Source organism: Aquarana catesbeiana, linkage group LG10 (genome assembly GCF_042186555.1).
Source record: "Aquarana catesbeiana isolate 2022-GZ linkage group LG10, ASM4218655v1, whole genome shotgun sequence".
Classification (NCBI taxonomy): Eukaryota; Metazoa; Chordata; class Amphibia; order Anura; family Ranidae; genus Aquarana; species Aquarana catesbeiana.
Genome location: NC_133333.1, coordinates 139,395,794 through 139,415,167, shown reverse-complemented (window position 1 = coordinate 139,415,167; position 19,374 = coordinate 139,395,794). Strand labels below are relative to the sequence as shown.

Genomic DNA, 19,374 nt, shown 5'->3' with positions numbered 1-19,374 from the left:
GCGCAGCTGCACCAAATTCTGAGAATTCCAGTTTTATTAAATCTTCTGCATTGTGTTATATAGTGAATCTTGGAGGATTGCATCCACACTCCCACAGATTTAAAAGGATTTCAGCTAAGTTAGAGTTACCTAAGATCAGTTTACAAATAATGATGCACAGTGACGAACAGTGATAGTAGCATAGTGGCCAACATTCTGAAAAAATTAATAGGGACACTTTTTTGTATGTAAGCAGAGTCTTATTTCAATTAGGGGTGGGACATTCATTTTTAGGCGTGGCTTGGCTGAGAGAAAGAATGCGGCGCACATAGCATTAAGATAAAAAGCCTTCTGTGGGCAGCAACCTCCCCAAAACCCCCTAATACCTACCTGAGCCCCATCTCTGTCCAGCGATTTCCACAAGTCCCTCGGCCGTCTAAGACTCTCCCTCCTGATGGACTGAGATATAGCAGTGGCGTCATTGACCCCTGCGGCTGTCAATCAAAGTCAGTTAGCCAGGCAGGAGAGGGGGGGCAAACGGGCCGCTCCTTATCTGAATGGACACACAGAGCGGCAGCTCGGCTTGGGTGCCCCCATAGCAAGCTGTTTGCTGTGGGGACACTCAACAGGAGGGAGGGGCCAGAAGCAGCGAAGAGGGACCTGAGACGAGAAGGATCCCGGCTGCTCTGTGCAAAACCAACTGCACAGAGGAGGTAATAACATGTTTGTTATTTAAAAAAAATAAATAAAAAGAGGCTGTTTGCCCCTGCATGCCCCCACACTTACATTCTACCATGCCCTTATTAGGGGAATTTATATTCCCCTATAAGCATTAACTAATGTTTTTCTGTTCTAAATTGATTGCAGTACCTTCGTCACTTCACCCAGGGTGCGGTGAGTGCCTGCTGCCCGCCTCTCCCTGCTCCCCTCCCCTTTGTGTGGGAGGTAAAAAACGCACGATTCCTCGTAAGGCATGCCTGGCCCACCGCCCGCCATTTGAGGAGTTGACCCAGCATTGGGGTAGACATTGGCTCAGGAGGGACCATATATATATATATTTTTTTCATCGGAAACATCCAACACTATCGGGAATTGTGTGATTGGTAATTATACAAGACCAATAGATGCACTGTGAGTTATATATGTAAGTTTGCTATTGTTGAACGTTATATTTTGTCTGATACATGATTATATTTCCACAGTTGACAATTATCCTCTGAAGAAGACCCATTCAGGGTCGAAACGCGTCAGGATTTTAATATTTAATAGCTAACATTCTTCTGTTGTCCTATACACTGTATTGCACATTGTTCCCGATTATGGGCACTGTCCGTTGTATTTTTTGTATTTTTTATATTTTTATTGCATACTGTATTCCAGTTCATGTCCTGACTCTATAGGTCAGAATCATTTTGCTACATAATATTTTTGTACCAATAAAATTATACTTTGATTATCCATCTCGTATTTATTGGCTGCTTTAAAGCCCCGTTAGGGTTTTTTTTCTGTATTTTTTTAAATAAAAAGAGGCTTTAGAATCACTTTAAGTCGTCATCCTTCCCGAGAGATCTCCTGAGAGTCAGCCGGGTGGGTTGGTGAAGAGTCAGTGGGGAGGACAGGTGTGAGAGTTAGCCTTGAGATTTTAAAGTTTTGCTGAAGTCAAGTGGACATCCCATAGCCTTCCATTCCTATTCTAGTTATTAACCCCTAAATAAATAACAAAAACAAAGTCACAGACTGTTCTCTGATTCTGGGTGCTTGTGAAAATTCGTTCTGCCTGGCTGGGCAGGAGTGGGGGATCCAAGTTCACCAGCAGTCCCTACGGGGGGTGTGCTACATATGCATTCTCTGCCTTATAAATATTGTATGGAAAAACAATAATCCCACTTTTTATGGAAAAAGTGACAGTGGAACATGTGCCGCCTCTGCAGGATATAGAAAATGCATTTGTGTATTCAGCCTGCGTTGTTTTCAGGTTAAGTGTCGGTTCACATTGGGGTGAATTGTCAGTCCATTAAGTGCAATGGAACTGTTCTAATCTTAGAAAAAGGTTCCTGCACTACTTGGGAGTGACTACGGAGCGTCTTGCATTGACTTCTATTAAAGAAGTCGCTTGCAAGCCATGCCGAAGTTGCGCTGTGTGGGGCGGCTTCAGTGTCGGGCAACTTTGAAGCTGCCCCAGGGTAAACCAAGCCTAATTGTTTTCATTATGTTGCCACCTTGTATACATTTTTTGTATTTTATGTTATTTTCTGTATTTCCTTTTCCTGAGTGTGGGCTTGTGTATTGCATCCTTCCTCCTACAAGAAACACACTGGGGCTAGGAAAGGCCAATACTCCTTTTTGATCACCTAAACGACTACTACATCAATCTACAGCATTTTATTGTAATGCCACAGCTTTCTGCATGCAATAAAGTCATTCATGGATTTTGCGTGTTTGCTGTCAGTTCAGTTATTTGACGAAGACTTTCTGCAGTCAGTTTCTCTACTATATACAGACCAATCATAGAGGTCTTAGAAAGGGATAGTCACTAATACAACAATTGGAATCAGAATAGAACTGCTTTCTCCAGTCTGCAGTAACAAAATCATTCTGTAGTGAAACTCCAAGAGTCTTGATGATGACATGTAGTGGCAATTCAGTGTAACTATTTATATATTTGTTAATGGTATAATCTAGCTTCCCTGTATGTAGGGGAAGCTGGACAAGAAGTTTTCTTCTTTTTTTTTTTCTATGAGAAATCATACTTACCTAGGTGGATGCAGCATTGGTCTGAGGCTGTATCTGTCCCACACTGGCTCTAAGACTCAGAACTGAGCAATCAAAACTGCTAATTGCTCAGTTCTCACTGCTTTATGTACAGAGAGCTGGTGACTGTCAATCATCAGCTCTCTGCTCTGCCCCCCTGCGCTCACTGGAGCTCTGGGATGTGGAGGGGGTGGGAATGGCTGGCTCAGCCTCTCAGTGGCTCACTGAGAGGCTGAGCCAGGTGCTGGCCAGGCTTGGAAAAGATCACGACCATATGGCTCTGTAACGTCAGCGAACAACAGGTTTCAGCCCACTGTCTGCTGAAAACGGGTCACAGGAGTGCAGAATGAACTGCACTCCAGTGATGCACAGAAGAGCTTTGGCTGTACTTCTTTTTAATTTAGTCCTTAGACAGACCCACCCCTTCTTCATGCTCACTCAGTAAGCTGCCAACTATCTTAGCAGGCACAAGACTGAGAAGATTATTGTCTCTTTACACTTCAAGTGACTGTACTGCAAAAATGTACTGCATTTTAAGAAGTATAGCTATGTTGGATTAAACTGCCATGTTTTTTTTGGAGAGTTGAGCTGCCTTTGGAGGGGACATATTCGGTAGGTGATCATACTGGCAGTATAGGCCAAACCTTATAGTAGATATGTCAATGGCTAAAGCACTCAAAACAACAGTTACTGTAGACTTGTAACTAATAGATTTGCTTTTATTTACCTGATTTGGGGTAGGTAACATTGAAAATATCATCATCTGAGACTTTAAATTCATTTTCCACATAATTGATACTCTTTTCTGAATGAACTTTATGGGCAAGTCTGACTCCTTTGTACTCAAAATGATCAAATGACATGTTTATCTGTAATGAGATGAAAATACAAATGTTATAAATGAACAAAACCAATGACACAATCTAGAGCTAACTGCTCAGTAATGATTACACTACCTACATAGAGATTAGAGATAACTACTGCTCCCAAAGGTCTCAAAAAGTCAAATCAAACTATCATTTGGTCAGAGTTCATTGGTCAAACAGGGTAAGTGTATGTCTAAGCGAAAACACTCAGTACAACTCTTCAATACAATCACATTTCCTTATCTTTTGTCTCCTAAAAATGCTGCATTAACATCAGATGTGCTTGTTGCTCACAGATATTTTCCTTCATTAAGTGTTCTTGCATAGCAAGACCACTTACTGTTATCTCACATATATATTATTCTTATTATTATAGCCAAATTTACCACCCTAACTCCTCCCACAGTTTTTACACTACATAGACAAGTAATATACCGAAACGTGCGGATTGTTCCCAAATGGTGTGCTATTACTTTGTGGAACGTTTCGCCGAATGGTTCACGAAATATCGTCGTTTTTGCGGCGAAATTGGTCCCATAGGAATGAATGGGGAAACTAGAGTGGGAGATGACAAAAGCTGGAAAATCAGAACATGATTTCTAAACTGCCGCCACTCCCTCATTTTCAAGCCCACCTACACAAATCTTATATCAAAACGTTCAGCTATCCCTGCTGCCACTAAACATGTCCACAGCTAAGCCATAGTCCTGATAGTTTTCACAATATGACCATTTGTTTGCAACTCACGCCGTCCATTGACATTCATTGAAACTACACTCTAGCCCCCTCCAAATTTGAAGGGCAATTTCTAAACTGCGACTGTGCCTTCATTTTTAATATTTCAGAGACATACTATACATCAAAATCTAGGTCTGGGTCTTGTGATTCTCACAATATAAAGATCTTCGCTGTAGGATGTATAGTTTTTAAAATACGGCCATTTGTTTAGAGGTCATTTCAGGAAATTTTAGCCATTAATCAGAGTGTACTGTTAGTGTTTGTTTTGTTGCCATGGTTACCAAAGCTTCTGTTATACACAGGGGGGGAAGGTGGCTGGAGCATCTCAGCTGATTACAGAGCCCGGGGGAGGGGACAGACACACCATGTACTGATTTATAATAGAGGAATATGATGGGGCAGTTTTGATGGGGTAATTCTGATGGGGCAGTTTTGATGAAGCAGTATTTGGGAAGCATAAACAGGGCATGAGCGTTGCTAGGAAACAGTGGTTGTAAACACAAGATGCTGAAACACTCCAAATGCACGTGACTTCATCTGCTAGACTTGATAATGCTTGTAGACTCCTCCCACAGTTTTCACACTACAGAGACAAATAATATACCGAAACGAGCGGATTGTTCCCGATTGGTGTGTTATTACTTTGTGGAATGTTTTGCCGAATGGTCCACGAAATGACGTTTTTGCGGCGAAATTGGTCCCATAGGAATGAATGGCGAAATGTTCAAAACTAGAGTGGGAAGTGACAAAAGCTGACAACCCCATGATCAGCCAAAACATTATGACCACCCCATGATCAGCCAAAACATTATGACCGCCCCATGTAAAAAAAAAAAAAATATTTTTGAAAAAAATGAAAAAATTTTTGAAAAAAGTAAAAAAATAATTTTTGAAAAAAAAAAAATATTTTTGAAAAAAAAAAAATTATTTTTGAAAAAAAAAAATATTTTTGAAAAAAAAATTTCTTTTAAAAAAAAAATTATTTTTGAAAAAAAAATATATTTGAAAAAAAAATATTTTTGAAAAAAAAAAATTATTTTTGAAAAAAAAATTACTTTAAAAAAAATAATAATTTCGAAAAAAAAATTATTTTTGAAATAAAAAAAATTCATTTTTGAAAAAAAAAATTACCTTTGAAAAAAAAAAATACTTTTGAAAAAAAAAATCATTTTTGAAGAAAAAAAAATCATTTTTGATTAAAAAAAATTCATTTTTGAAAAAAAAAAATTACTTTTGAAAAAAATGTTCAGCTCTTTCAGCGAATGATGGAACTTTTTTACTACTATTTATACTTTTTAAAATATTAAGCTTTTTAACACTTTTCACAGTTACTCAAGCCACTCCACCCCACCCAGTTACTCCGCCCACTCCAGTTGTAGAGGCAAGAACACTTTCACAATTTCCCCAGAAATTGTACCTTTTCTAATTATATCTGTGGCCCTTTTTCTACAAAGATATGCCACAGCAACGTCACCCAGTGTAAAAGCGGAATAAAGTGACCCTGCCACATCAGTGTCAATTTTGCAAAGAAAAAACACACCTGTAAAAGACAGGGAAAAATATACGAATAAAGCTCTGTAACAATATAAACAACTCTGTGCCAAGGAACACATTGTTCTATTCAGTGAAGCAGAACAAAGAGCAAAGTCAATGCAGAAATCAATAAGTGATTAGTCAACGTTATGGGGAAGTCAAGGGAGTTTATATTGTGCATTTCTAGCTCAGGAAGTAACAAGTTAAGGCAAGAGTAGGGCTTGTTCATACTATGTCCATTGAACTTAATTGACCTGCATGGATCAATGCAGGCTCAACGCAAGGGCACTTAGAAAACAATTGTTTTGACATTGCAGCACTATGTTGAGGTGGGTTACGCAGAAATGCAGACAACGGAAGTCCAGCACTATACCTGGGAGCTGAAACAATCAACTCATGGGCTTCTGATGCTAATACAGATCACTCCATCAAAGTGTGCTGTAGATGTTAATGCAAACACTATTCTTCCACGTAATGTTTGTATCAGGATTGTTATGACTTCACCACACTTCCTTCCAGGAGAACTGGGCAGAGCTGATATATTACTATATATACTGCTATAGTGATCAATTGCTGGCTGATGGCTATTTCAAGTGATCTCCTGCTGTAGCTGCATGAGGGGTCTGGATCTTGTCTCCACTTACCAGGTCTATACACCCCTTGAAGAAAAAAAAGTGTAAAACAAATAAATAATTATGCAGTGTGTTAAATGTTTAGATACACCAATAAGCCATACATTTATGACCACCCACCTTATATTTAGTAGGTCCCCCTTTTGCCACCAAAACAGTCTTTTTTGCTGACCAATTGAGGCATAGACGCCACTAGACCACTGAAGGTATGCTGTGTCATCTGGCACCAAGCCATCAGCAGCAGATCCTTTAAAGTGGTAGTAAACGGCCGTTTTTTTCCCCCAACCGGCAAAGTAAAGGCATAATGTGCTAGTATGCATCGCATACTAGCACATGATGTGAAACTTACCTGAAAATGAAGCCCTTCAGCGCTACACTGTCACCACTGAGAGGGCTTCATTGTTCACCTGGTCTTCCTTCCGGGTTTGCGGACTTCGGCTGTGTGAGTTGCTATAACATCACTCCTGTGCATTGCACGCGGGAGCCGTCGCTTACAGCACAGGACTCTGCAGGAACGGCCTGGGTGGACTTTCCTTCAGAGAACCGGTGACGTCACTGGCTGCATTTACAGTAAATATTTCCTAAACGGTGCACGTTTAGCAGAAATTTACAGTCCCCCTTATTATAGGCTTACCTATAGGTAAAAGTCAGAAATGGGGGTTTACTCGCACTTTAAATCCTGTAAGTTGCAAGGTAAAGCCCTCACAGATGTTTGATTGTTTTGAGATCTGGAGAATTTGGAGGCCAAGTCAACACCCCAAGCTGGTTGTTTTGTTCCTCAAAACATTCTTGAGGAATCGACAGTACAACAATATCGTTGGATGATCTGGATGACATTTGCTGCCACAGCAAAAGCATCAAATGCTCACGTTAAAGAACACAATGTCAGTCTAATTTTTAGCGATCCCAAGCCTATGAAGAATTCACTCTGCGCTGTTGTGCTAATTTTTACCCATGCCAACCTGATGTAATTCCTTGTTAATATTACCATAACAATTTACAAAAAACATTTATTTTCCCTGTGTGTGTCGTAAAGTAGCATTAGCATCGTAAGGGGAATAAAGCACTACAGTACTAAAGTAAAATGCATTTCATTGTGCTATGTTACATAAAAGCCCCACTAATGTGATATCATTTAAATGTGCAGACTTTGTTGATTACATTTTGAGGTAAGTTTATGGAGGTGCGTAATTTACATGAACATTTTGTTCTGAAAAGTTACAGGAAGCTGCATTTTGTTTTCAAATTTTTATCTATTTATTGCCTGTAAAAGGAAAGAAGGAAAATTGTATCCAAATTTGCTACCAAATTAAAGCTCTATCTGTCTAAAAAACAAAACAAAACGACGTATAATACATTAGCGTAGGTTATAGGTTTCTTGGTTGATAATCTATGTGATAAACATTTAGTTTGCCTGCTTGGTAATGATACCAAGACAAGGCATGGCATGTGAACATATAGTATATACTGGATGCATCATGATTATCTAACAGAAACTAGATATGCATGAAAAGAACTAGGAACTAGATTGAATAGAAGGATTCAGCTGCTTTCTTTAGAAGACTTTTAGCAACCTCATGTTTTTCTGTCCCACGGGATACTATTACAGCATTCTGGAACTTATCCAGGGTGTAAATAAAAGATATAGAAAATGGTCAATAGATTTATCAGGGCTTTTTTTCAGGGGGGACTTGGTGGAACTCAGTTCCACCACCTCTGGCTCAGACCCTTTGGTGCCTGCTCATCACAATCACTTGTAAACACAGAAGTCTGGTTTTTGTGTTTACAAGTGACACCCCTGCACTCTGTAACTGCTCTGTAACCCCCATGAACTCTGCACTCTGTATGTAAAGCAATCCTGATATTTAATGCCCCTTTAAGACCCTTCTACTGTTTGTGAAATATGACCACAAATGAGTAAAATGCCCCACAGGGTAAGTGCCGGGCAGACGGCGGGCGGGCGGCGGGGCACAGTGGGAGCATTTGATATGGTACGGGGGCACGGGGGCACGGAGGCACGGGGGCAGCATTTGATGGTACAGTGGGAGCATGTGATATGGCACAGTGGCTGCGTTTGATGGGCACAGTGACTGCGTTTGATGGTGTGATGGAGATATTGAATTTCATATTTATATCAATGAGGTTCAAGAGGACCATTGCAAGGACTCAAATTAAACTGCCTTGCCCCATAGGATGTATGTGTGTGTATGTATATATGAATATATATATATATATATGTGTGTATATATATATATATATATATATATATATATATATATGTGTATATATATCTAGCTGTTAGGGAAATAATTTCACCATCTCAGACCGTCCTCGGGCATCAAGGTAATATTTATTGCATATGCAAGAGAAATGAATTACACGTTCATGCAGCCTTCATCATTTCTGAAGAGAATACTGTGGTACATGTCTTTTTTTATAAGCCCTGGACACCCCCCTTTCCTGTCTTAAAATGCCCAGTCTCATGTATTTTCAACTTTATTCTGGACACAACAGGAAAGGTGGAAGTGTCTGTTACAGACTGTTATCTGCATATAACAATGGTTACAGGATACTGACTTGAAAACTCCCCAAGCCAACACAAAAATACAGGATACATTCAGAAAACTGCATATCCAAGCATATTATATTGCTGACTCCATTTTATTACTAGTTTTAGCTCAATCCTAAATTCATAGCTTATTTCTAGGCCATGATAAACAAAATGGCGTCTTTCATAACTGACATTTAAAGTATAATTTCTCTAACATCTCCCCCCTTTTATACTAATAATGTCAATAATTCAAATTTCCAGGTTTTTCATTTTACCAGGTATTATCATTTAGACAGATAAGTCCTTAGCGAGAGTTGTAAATTCATCATCAAGTTCCGAGTATAGTTCCGTGTCGCTCTGGAGGAGCATAGTTTGTGTTAAAGATGTGTCAATCAGTCTTTGAAGAATTCCCCTAATACAGGGAATGCAGCAACATTCACACAATGTAAGAACTGCGGCTGCCATGACAATAGAGATAAGCAAACTTTTTGCAAGATCACCCCATTTACCAAGCCATTTTCCGAAAAGTCCTGTCAGGGGGTTCTCTACACCAGAGTTCTCAGCTAATTCTTCGGATAGCATTTGTAGGCCTTGTAAGGCTTTGGTGATACTTCCATCAGGTGCCGTATTGTTTGGAATAAAAGTGCAGCAGAAGGTGCCGAACATTTTGCATACCCCGCCCCTTTCTGCCAGCAACATATCCAACGCTATACGGTTCTGCCACGCTGTCAAAGAGGTGGCGTCCAATTGTGCTGCTATACCTTTGATAGCATCTCTGGTGTAATTCACAAACCTCTGCTGGTTGTAGTAGATGTAGTTTATCCAGTCGACGTTCTTGTTGGGCTGGACCCATATGAAGAGTGAGGTGAGTCCGGCTGTTATTTGATTCTGCGCTTTAATTTCATCTGGAACTCCTCGTGGAACACCTATATACACTTGATTGTCAAATGATCCTTGTGGTGTTTCTCGCTTAATTCGTTTAAAAAAAAGTATTTACCTGGTAGTTTCATTGATTCATCACTCATAGGAACTATATAAAAGGGAAGCAGCAATCGTGTAAGGGCACAACTACCCTCCCATCTAGGTGGCAGTCTGGGCCTTAGTCTCTTATCTCCACACAAACACCAAACATCAGCCAATTGCTGTTTCTGTTCCTGAAACCATTTTAGTTCATACTTAATGTCTGTAGTAAGGGTTGTAATTGCACAGTATTCAGGGGACAGTGTGCCAACATTTGTACCATTACTGTCATTTTTAGAAAAACAAGTAAAATTTCCTGGTAATGCTTGTACTGATGGGGGTATACTTTGCATCTTAGTCTTAGGGTAGCTCTTTTCTCATTTACACATTCTGACCCAGTTATATTTTATGAGAACATTCTTATTATACAAGTCAAGTCTATTTCCTCTTTAGGGAGAGGAACGGTGGCTAGTTATTGAATATAATAAGGTTTACCATACAACATTTCATACGGTGTTAGTCCTTTAGCAGTAGGGGTAATTCTTATACTCAACAATGCCATTGGCAAACACTAAACCCATTTATTTTTCCCTGTTTCCTTCAACAATTTTCTTAGTTTATTCTTTAAGGTACCATTGTGTCTCTCCACTGTGCCCACAGATTGTGGGTGGTAGACACAGTGGTTTTTTTAGGTCAATATTGTACCATTTACCAATTTGTTGTATTGTTCGGTTTACAAAATGGGAGCCATTGTCACTGTAAATCACAGAGGGAATCCCATGAAGTGGAATCACCTCTTTAATAAGTACTTTGGCTACTGACTGCCCATTTGGGTGTGTCATAGGAAAAGCTTCCGCCCACTTTATAAACAACAATAATCATAAAATCCATGCATATAGTGTGAAAGGGATAAGAGGGTTGTGGGAAATGACCTCTTAAGGGTCTTAGGGCACCTTGAGCATGGTATCTGTTACAAAGCGGACATCGGAGGCAAAAATCTCTAGAGTCATTCGTAAACCCATATGTTGTGAACACTTTATTGATCACCTGCACCATCCCTCCTTTTGAGATATGGGCTTGCCCATGACTCAATAATGCAGCATATCTAAATAGTGATGTAGGTAAGATGGGTTTACCTTCTGTACTTGTGTATATACCATTGACCAGCGTTGCCCCTTTAGATAACCACTTTTGTTTTTCACCTGCCGGTGATGTTTTCTGCATTTCTGATAACCATGTTTTATCAATAGCTTTCCGTACCTCACCATTCTCTTGGGGACCTGTATAGTATATGTGTGTTTTTTGCGGTCCTGTAGTAGCTTCCCTTGCGGTCTTGTCTGTTAGTGCATTCCCTAGAGCAATTGGATCTGTTCCCTTTCTGTGTGCTGTACATTTACAAATAGCCACTTATGTTGGTTTCTGTACATTTTCTAGAAGGGCCAGGATAAGATCTCTATGTGAGATTAGTTTACCTGTGGACGTAATCATACCCCTATTTTTCCATTGCTGGGCAAATATGTGTATAGTAGAAAAAGCGTATTGGTTGTCTGTATAAATATTTATTTTCTTCCCTTCCCTTAGACTACAGGCCCTGGATAGGGCAATAATTTCAGCTTGTTGTGTAGAGTAGGAACTGGGAAGGGGTCTGGCTTCAATGACCTGGTCATGTGTTACTATAGCGTATGCCGTTTGATGTACCCCTTTATCATCCTTTTTACAAGACCCATCAACACAAAAGGTAATGTCAGCATCTAGAAAGGGAACATCAGTGAGATCCTTCCTTACAATCTACAGTCTGATAAAAGGTTTTACTTTAACCACTTGACGACCGCCTCACGCCGATTTACGTCGGCAAGGTGGCACGGACAGGCAAAATCACGTATATATACGTGATTTGCCTTCCGCGGGTGGGGGGTCCGATCGGACCCCCCCCCCGTGCCCGAGGCGGTCGTCTTTGGTCCCACGGCGATCGGAGATGAGGGGGAGGCCATCCGTTCGTGGCCCCCCGCTCGCGATCGCCGCCGGCCAATCAGATAACTTCCTTTGCTGCTGTATGCTAAACAGCAGCAAAGGAAATGATGTCATCTCTCCTCGGCTCGGTATTTCGTTGCAGCGCCGAGGAGAGAAGACATCAATGTGAGTGCACTAACACTACACACACAGTAGAACATGCCAGGCACACAAAACACCCCGATCCCCCCCCGATCGCCCCCCGATCCCCCCCCCCCTCCCTGTCACAAACTGACACCAGCAGTTTTTTTTTTTTTTTTTCTGATTACTGCATTGGTGTCAGTTTGTGACAGTTACAGTGTTGGGACAGTGAATATTACCCCCCTTTAGGTCTAGGATACCCCCCTAACCCCCCCTAATAAAGTTTTAACCCCTTGATCACCCCCTGTCACCAGTGTCGCTAAGCGATCATTTTTCTGATCGCTGTATTAGTGTCGCTGGTGACGCTAGTTAGGGACGTAAATATTTAGGTTCGCCGTCAGCGTTATATAGCGACAGGGACCCCCATATACTATCTAATAAATGTTTTAACCCCTTGATGGCCCCCTAGTTAACCCTTTCACCACTGATCACCGTATAAGTGTTACGGGTGACGCTGGTTAGTTTGTTTATTTTTTTTAGTGTGAGGGCACCCGCCGTTTATTACCGAATAAAGGTTTAGCCCCCTGATCGCCCGGCGGTGATATGCGTCGCCCCAGGCAGCGTCAGATTAGCGCCAGTACCGCTAACACCCACGCACGCAGCATACGCCTCCCTTAGTGGTATAGTATCTGATCGGATCAATATCTGATCCGATCAGATCTATACTAGCGTCCCCAGCAGTTTAGGGTTCCCAAAAACACAGTGTTAGCGGGATCAGCCCAGATACCTGCTAGCACCTGCGTTTTGCCCCTCCGCCCGGCCCACCCAAGTGCAGTATCGATCGATCACTGTCACTTACAAAACACTAAACGCATAACTGCAGCGTTCGCAGAGTCAGGCCTGATCCCTGCGATCGCTAACAGTTTTTTTGGTAGTATTTTGGTGAACTGGCAAGCACCAGCCCCAAGCAGCGTCAGATTAGCGCCAGTACCGCTAACACCCACGCATGCAGCATACACCTCCCTTAGTGGTATAGTATCTGTACGGATCAATATCTGATCCGATCAGATCTATACTAGCGTCCCCAGCAGTTTAGGGTTCCCAAAAACGCAGTGTTAGCGGGATCAGCCCAGATACCTGCTAGCACCTGCATTTTGCCCCTCCGCCCGGCCCAGCCCAGCCCACCCAAGTGCAGTATCGATCGATCACTGACACTTACAAAACACTAAATGCATAACTGCAGCGTTCGCAGAGTCAGGCCTGATCCCTGCGATCGCTAACAGTTTTTTTGGTAGTATTTTGGTGAACTGGCAAGCACCAGCCCCAAGCAGTGTCAGATTAGCGCCAGTACCGCTAACACCCACGCATGCAGCATACGGCTCCCTTAGTGGTATAGTATCTGAACGGATCAATATCTGATCCGATCAGATCTATACTAGCGTCCCCAGCAGTTTAGGGTTCCCAAAAACGCAGTGTTAGCGGGATCAGCCCAGATACCTGCTAGCACCTGCATTTTGCCCCTCCGCCCGGCCCAGCCCACCCAAGTGCAGTATCGATCGATCACTGTCACTTACAAAACACTAAACTAAACTGCAGCGTTCGCAGAGTCAGGCCTGATCCCTGCGATCGCTAACAGTTTTTTTGGTAGCTTTTTATTGAACTGGCAAGCGCCAGCGGCCTAGTACACCCCGGTCGTAGTCAAACCAGCACTGCAGTAACACTTGGTGACGTGGCGAGTCCCATAAGTGCAGTTCAAGCTGGTGAGGTGGCAAGCACAAGTAGTGTCCTGCTGCCACCAAAAAGACAAACACAGGCCCGTCGTGCCCATAGTGCCCTTCCTGCTGCATTCGCCAATCCTAATTGGGAACCGACCACTTCTGCAGCGCCCGTACTTCCCCCATTCACATCCCCAACCAAATGCAGTCGGCTGCATGAGAGGCATTTTCTTTATGTCCTCCCGGGTACCCCTACCCAACGCCCCCCAAAAAAGATGTTGTGTCTGCAGCAAGCGCGGATATAGGCGTGACACCCGCTATTATTGTCCCTCCTGTCCTGACAATCCTGGTCTTTGCATTGGTGAATGTTCTGAACGCTACCATTCACTAGTTGAGTATTAGCGTAGGGTACAGCATTGCACAGACTAGGCACACTTTCACAGGGTCTCCCAAGATGCCATCGCATTTTGAGAGACCCGAACCTGGAACCGGTTACCGTTATAAAAGTTAGTTACAAAAAAAGTGTAAAAAAAAAAAAATATATATAAAATAAAAAAAAATAGTTGTCGTTTTATTGTTCTCTCTCTCTCTATTCTCTCTCTCTTGTTCTGCTCTTTTTTACTGTATTCTATTCTGCAATGTTTTATTGTTATTATGTTTTATCATGTTTGTTTTTCAGGTATGTAATTATTTATACTTTACCGTTTACTGTGCTTTATTGTTAACCATTTTTTTGTCTTCAGGTACGCCATTCACGACTTTGAATGGTTATACCAGAATGATGCCTGCAGGTTTAGGTATCATCTTGGTATCATTCTTTTCAGCCAGCGGTCGGCTTTCATGTAAAAGCAATCCTAGCAGCTAATTAGCCTCTAGACTGCTTTTACAAGCCGTGGGAGGGAATGCCCCCCCCCACCGTCTTCCGTGTTTTTCTCTGGCTCTCCTGTCTCAACAGGGAACCTGAGAATGCAGCCGGTGATTCAGCCAGCTGACCATAGAGCTGATCAGAGACCAGAGTGGCTCCAAACATCTCTATGGCCTAAGAAACCGGAAGCTACGAGCATTTTATGACTTAGATTTCGCCAGATGTAAATAGCGCCATTGGGAAATTGGGGAAGCATTTTATCACACCGATCTTGGTGTCATCAGATGCTTTGAGGTAAGAGTACCTGTCACTACCTATTGCTATCATAGGGGTTATTTACATTCCCCGAGATAACAATAAAAATGATTTAAAAAAAAAAAAATGAAAGGAACAGTTTAAAAATAAGATAAAAAAGCAAAAAAATAATAAAGAAAAAAAAAAAAAAAAAGCAAGCGGTGGTCTGTCGTCAAACGTAAACAGCAATTGCACCATGCATGTGAGGTATCGCCGCGAAGGTCAGATCGAGGGCAGTAATTTTAGCAGTAGACCTCCTCTGTAAATCTAAAGTGGTAACCTGTAAAGGCTTTTAAAGTCTTTTAAAAATGTATTTATTTTGTTGCCACTGCACGTTTGTGCGCAATTTTAAAGCATGTCATGTTTGGTATCCATGTACTCGGCCTAAGATCATCTTTTTTATTTCATCAAACATTTGGGCAGTATAGTGTGTTTTAGTGCATTAAAATTTAAAAAAGTGTGTTTTTTCCCAAAAAAATGCGTTTGAAAAATCGCTGCGCAAATACTGTGTGAAAAAAAAAATGAAACACCCACCATTTAAATCTGTAGGGCATTTGCTTTAAAAAAATATATAATGTTTGGGGGTTCAAAGTAATTTTTTTGGAAAAAAAAATATCTTTTTCATGTAAACAAAAAGTGTCAGAAAGGGCTTTGTCTTCAAGTGGTTAGAAGAGTGAGTGATGTGTGACATAAGCTTCTAAATGTTGTGCATAAAATGCCAGGACAGTTCAAAACCCCCCCAAATGACCCCATTTTGGAAAGTAGACACCCCAAGCTATTTGCTGAGAGGCATGTCGAGTCCATGGAATATTTTATATTGCGACACAAGTTGCGGGAAAGAGACAAATTTTTTTTTTTTTTTTTTTTTTTTTGCACAAAGTTGTCACTAAATGATATATTGCTCAAACATGCCATGGGAATATGTGAAATTACACCCCAAAATACATTCTGCTGCTTCTCCTGAGTACGGGGATACCACATGTGTGAGACTTTTTGGGAGCCTAGCCGCGTACGGGACCCTGAAAACCAAGCACCGCCTTCAGGCTTTCTAAGGGCGTGAATTTTTGATTTCACTCTTCACTGCCTATCACAGTTTCGGAGGCCATGGAAAGCCCAGGTGGCACAAAACCCCCCCAAATGACCCCATTTTGGAAAGTAGACACCCCAAGCTATTTGCTGAGAGGTATAGTGAGTATTTTGCAGACCTCACTTTTTGTCACAAAGTTTTGAAAATTGAAAAAAGAAAAAAAAAAAGTTTTTTCTTGTCTTTCTTCATTTTCAAAAACAAATGAGAGCTGCAAAATACTCACCATGCCTCTCAGCAAATAGCTTGGGGTGTCTACTTTCCAAAATGGGGTCATTTGGGGGGGGGGGGTTTTGTGCCACCTGGGCATTCCATGGCCTCCGAAACTGTGATAGGCAGTGAAGAGTGAAATCAAAAATTTTCACCCTTAGAAATCCTGAAGGCGGTGCTTGGTTTTCGGGGCCCCGTATGCGGCTAGGCTCCCAAAAAGTCCCACACATGTGGTATCCCCATACTCAGGAGAAGCAGCTAAATGTATTTTGGGGTGCAATTCCACATATGCCCATGGCCTGTGTGAGCAATATATCATTTAGTGACAACTTTGTGCAAAAAAAAAAAAAAAGTGTCACTTTCCCGCAACTTGTGTCAAAATATAAAATATTCCATGGACTCAATATGCCTCTCAGCAAATAGCTTAGGGTGTCTACTTTCCAAAATGGGGTCATTTGGGGGGGTTTTGTGCCACCTGGGCATTCCATGGCCTCCGAAACTGTGATAGGCAGTGAAGAGTGAAATCAAAAATTTACACCCTTAGAAATCCTGAAGGCGGTGCTTGGTTTTCGGGGCCCCGTACGCGGCTAAGCTCCCAAAAAGTCCCACACATGTGGTATCCCCATACTCAGGAGAAGCAGCTAAATGTATTTTGGGGTGCAATTCCACATAGGCCCATGGCCTGTGTGAGCAATATATCATTTAGTGACAACTTTTTGTAAATATTTTTTTTTTTTTTGTCATTATTCAATCACTTGGGACAAAAAAAATAAATATTCAATGGGTTCAACATGCCTCTCAGCAATTTCCTTGGGGTGTCTACTTTCCAAAATGGGGTCATTTGGGGGGGTTTTGTACTGCCCTGCCATTTTAGCACCTCAAGAAATGACATAGGCAGTCATAAACTAAAAGCGGTGTAAATTACAGAAAATGTACCCTAGTTTGTAGACGCTATAACTTTTGCGCAAACCAATAAATATATGCTTATTGACATTTTTTTTACCAAAGACATGTGGCCGAATACATTTTGGCCTAAATGTATGACTAAAATTTAGTTTATTGGATTTTTTTTATAACAAAAAGTAGAAAATATCATTTTTTTTCAAAATTTTCGGTCTTTTTCCGTTTATAGCGCAAAAAATAAAAACTGCAGAGGTGATCAAATACCATCAAAAGAAAGCTCTATTTGTGGGAAGAAAAGGACGCAAATTTCGTTTGGGTACAGCATTGCATGACCGCGCAATTAGCAGTTAAAGCGACGCAGTGCCAAATTGGAAAAAGACCTCTGGTCCTTAGGCAGCATAATGGTCCGGGGCTCAAGTGGTTAATTAGGAAGGCTAAGCATAACCCACAATGAGGTGCTTTACCTTCGTAAATGCATCCTCTGCTTGCACATTCCACTGAATGGAATCTTTTGCAGACATTAGTGAACCATAGATGAGATCAGAAAGAGGCTCCACCTCCATAGCATAATTTGCTATCCATGCTCTACAGACATTTGCCATGCCAAGAAATGACATCATTTCTTTTTTTGGTATGTGATTTGGGGACTTGAAGGACGGCCTCTTTTCAGATCTCATGCAAAAGTCTACCTTCTTGAGATAAAATGTAACCCAGGTATTTCACCTTTTCTTTCCACAGTTGTAATTAGTCTTTGCTGACCTTTTGACCTTGGTCTGCGAGGAAATGCATCAGAACCATGGTAATTTTACATAAATTACTACCAGAATGTCATCCACATACAAGAGAATTTAACACACTGGGAGGTACAAACCGAGACAAATTATTGGACATTCTTTGTGAGAAGGTAGTTGGACTTTCACAATATCCCTGGGATAACCTAGTGTATGTGTACCTCTTTTTTTTTTTTTTCCCGTGTACATAAATGCAACCCATAACTGACTGTCTTTGTGTAAGGGAATGGAAAAGAAGGATTACTGTTATCAATAACAGAAAATACCTCGTTCTCTGGGTAGAGCTCGTTCAGGAGGACATGCATGTCTGGGACCACTGGGGCCCTCGGTAATACGGCCCCATTGACTGCCTGTAAATCCTGCACGAGTCTCCACCCATCTTTCTCTCCCTTATGCCTCCTATACCTCTGAATCCCTCTGGATTTTAGTTTCTCATCTGTCAGTTGGACCCAGTTCGTGATAAGTTCTCCTAGCTCATGCCAATATACCTTGGGGTTCTGGGTAACCGAAACATGAGGTACAGTATCCTGCCTGTATATTTGCAGAATAGGCTATGGTAGGAGACAAGTAGCCACGCTATTTCCTTCCTTATCACAGTACAGACATTTTAATAGAACTTCAGTGTTAGTGAGACTCATTAACTGTTTCTCATAGGACTTATCAGGCCCAGAGGTCTTTCTGTAGTACATGGTGCAATAGAGGTTTGTCTGGACCTTATACCTTTTCCTCACAGACTCTTTGTCAATTATTTCTGCCAGGGTTTTGGGTATATTTAATCCCTCAGTTTGCAAATTCCAGGCTGTACCAGTATCAGGGCTCATTATCCACGGCTGTGATTTGTTTTTCACACAGCCGATGGGCTCTGAGACCTCCCTCCACTGGTATGACAGAAATATCAAGAGCGTGCAACATGTCTCTACACAACAAATTAACAAGACATTTAGTCATAATGACAATTTTACACTGAGCCTATTTACCTGTCTGTGGATCTTCCACAGTAAGGCCTTCAGACATGACCTCCTGGTGCATCAACCCATTTTGCAGATTTTACATATACTACACCTTTTTCTTTACCTTTTTCATATCCAGCGGGTGTATTAGGGTCCTACAAGCCCCAGTATCACAGAGAAATGTTAGCCATCTACCCTTCACAACCAAGATTATTTCTGACTTGACTTTAGCATGCAAACAAGTTTCAACAGTGCACACATCCAAAATTTCAGATTCTTTCTCATCATTTTCTTCTGTATCTCTCTCTCTGCAGACATACCAACATCTTCATGCATCTTCCTCTCTGTTTGACCTACATTCTTTTGCCAAGTGACCTCTTTTACCTCACAGAAACACTCCCCTCTCTCTTTTTTTTTTCATAGTCCTAAATGCGGGGCCTTGTTCAGGTGTTTCCTATCCT

At 41.4% G+C, this 19,374-nt stretch overlaps 1 protein-coding gene across 1 annotated transcript in view; it reads right to left on the bottom strand.

Moving 5' to 3' along the window:
* The window catches only part of LOC141110925 (sulfotransferase 2B1-like), a 131,755-nt gene that overhangs the window by 77,904 nt on the left and 34,477 nt on the right, over window positions 1–19,374 (bottom strand). Inside the window, exon 2 of the mRNA XM_073602724.1 lies at window positions 3,458–3,599. Within this exon, the coding sequence (XP_073458825.1) occupies window positions 3,458–3,593 (136 nt within the window). The 5' untranslated portion in view covers window positions 3,594–3,599. The remainder of the gene's footprint in view (window positions 1–3,457; window positions 3,600–19,374) is intronic.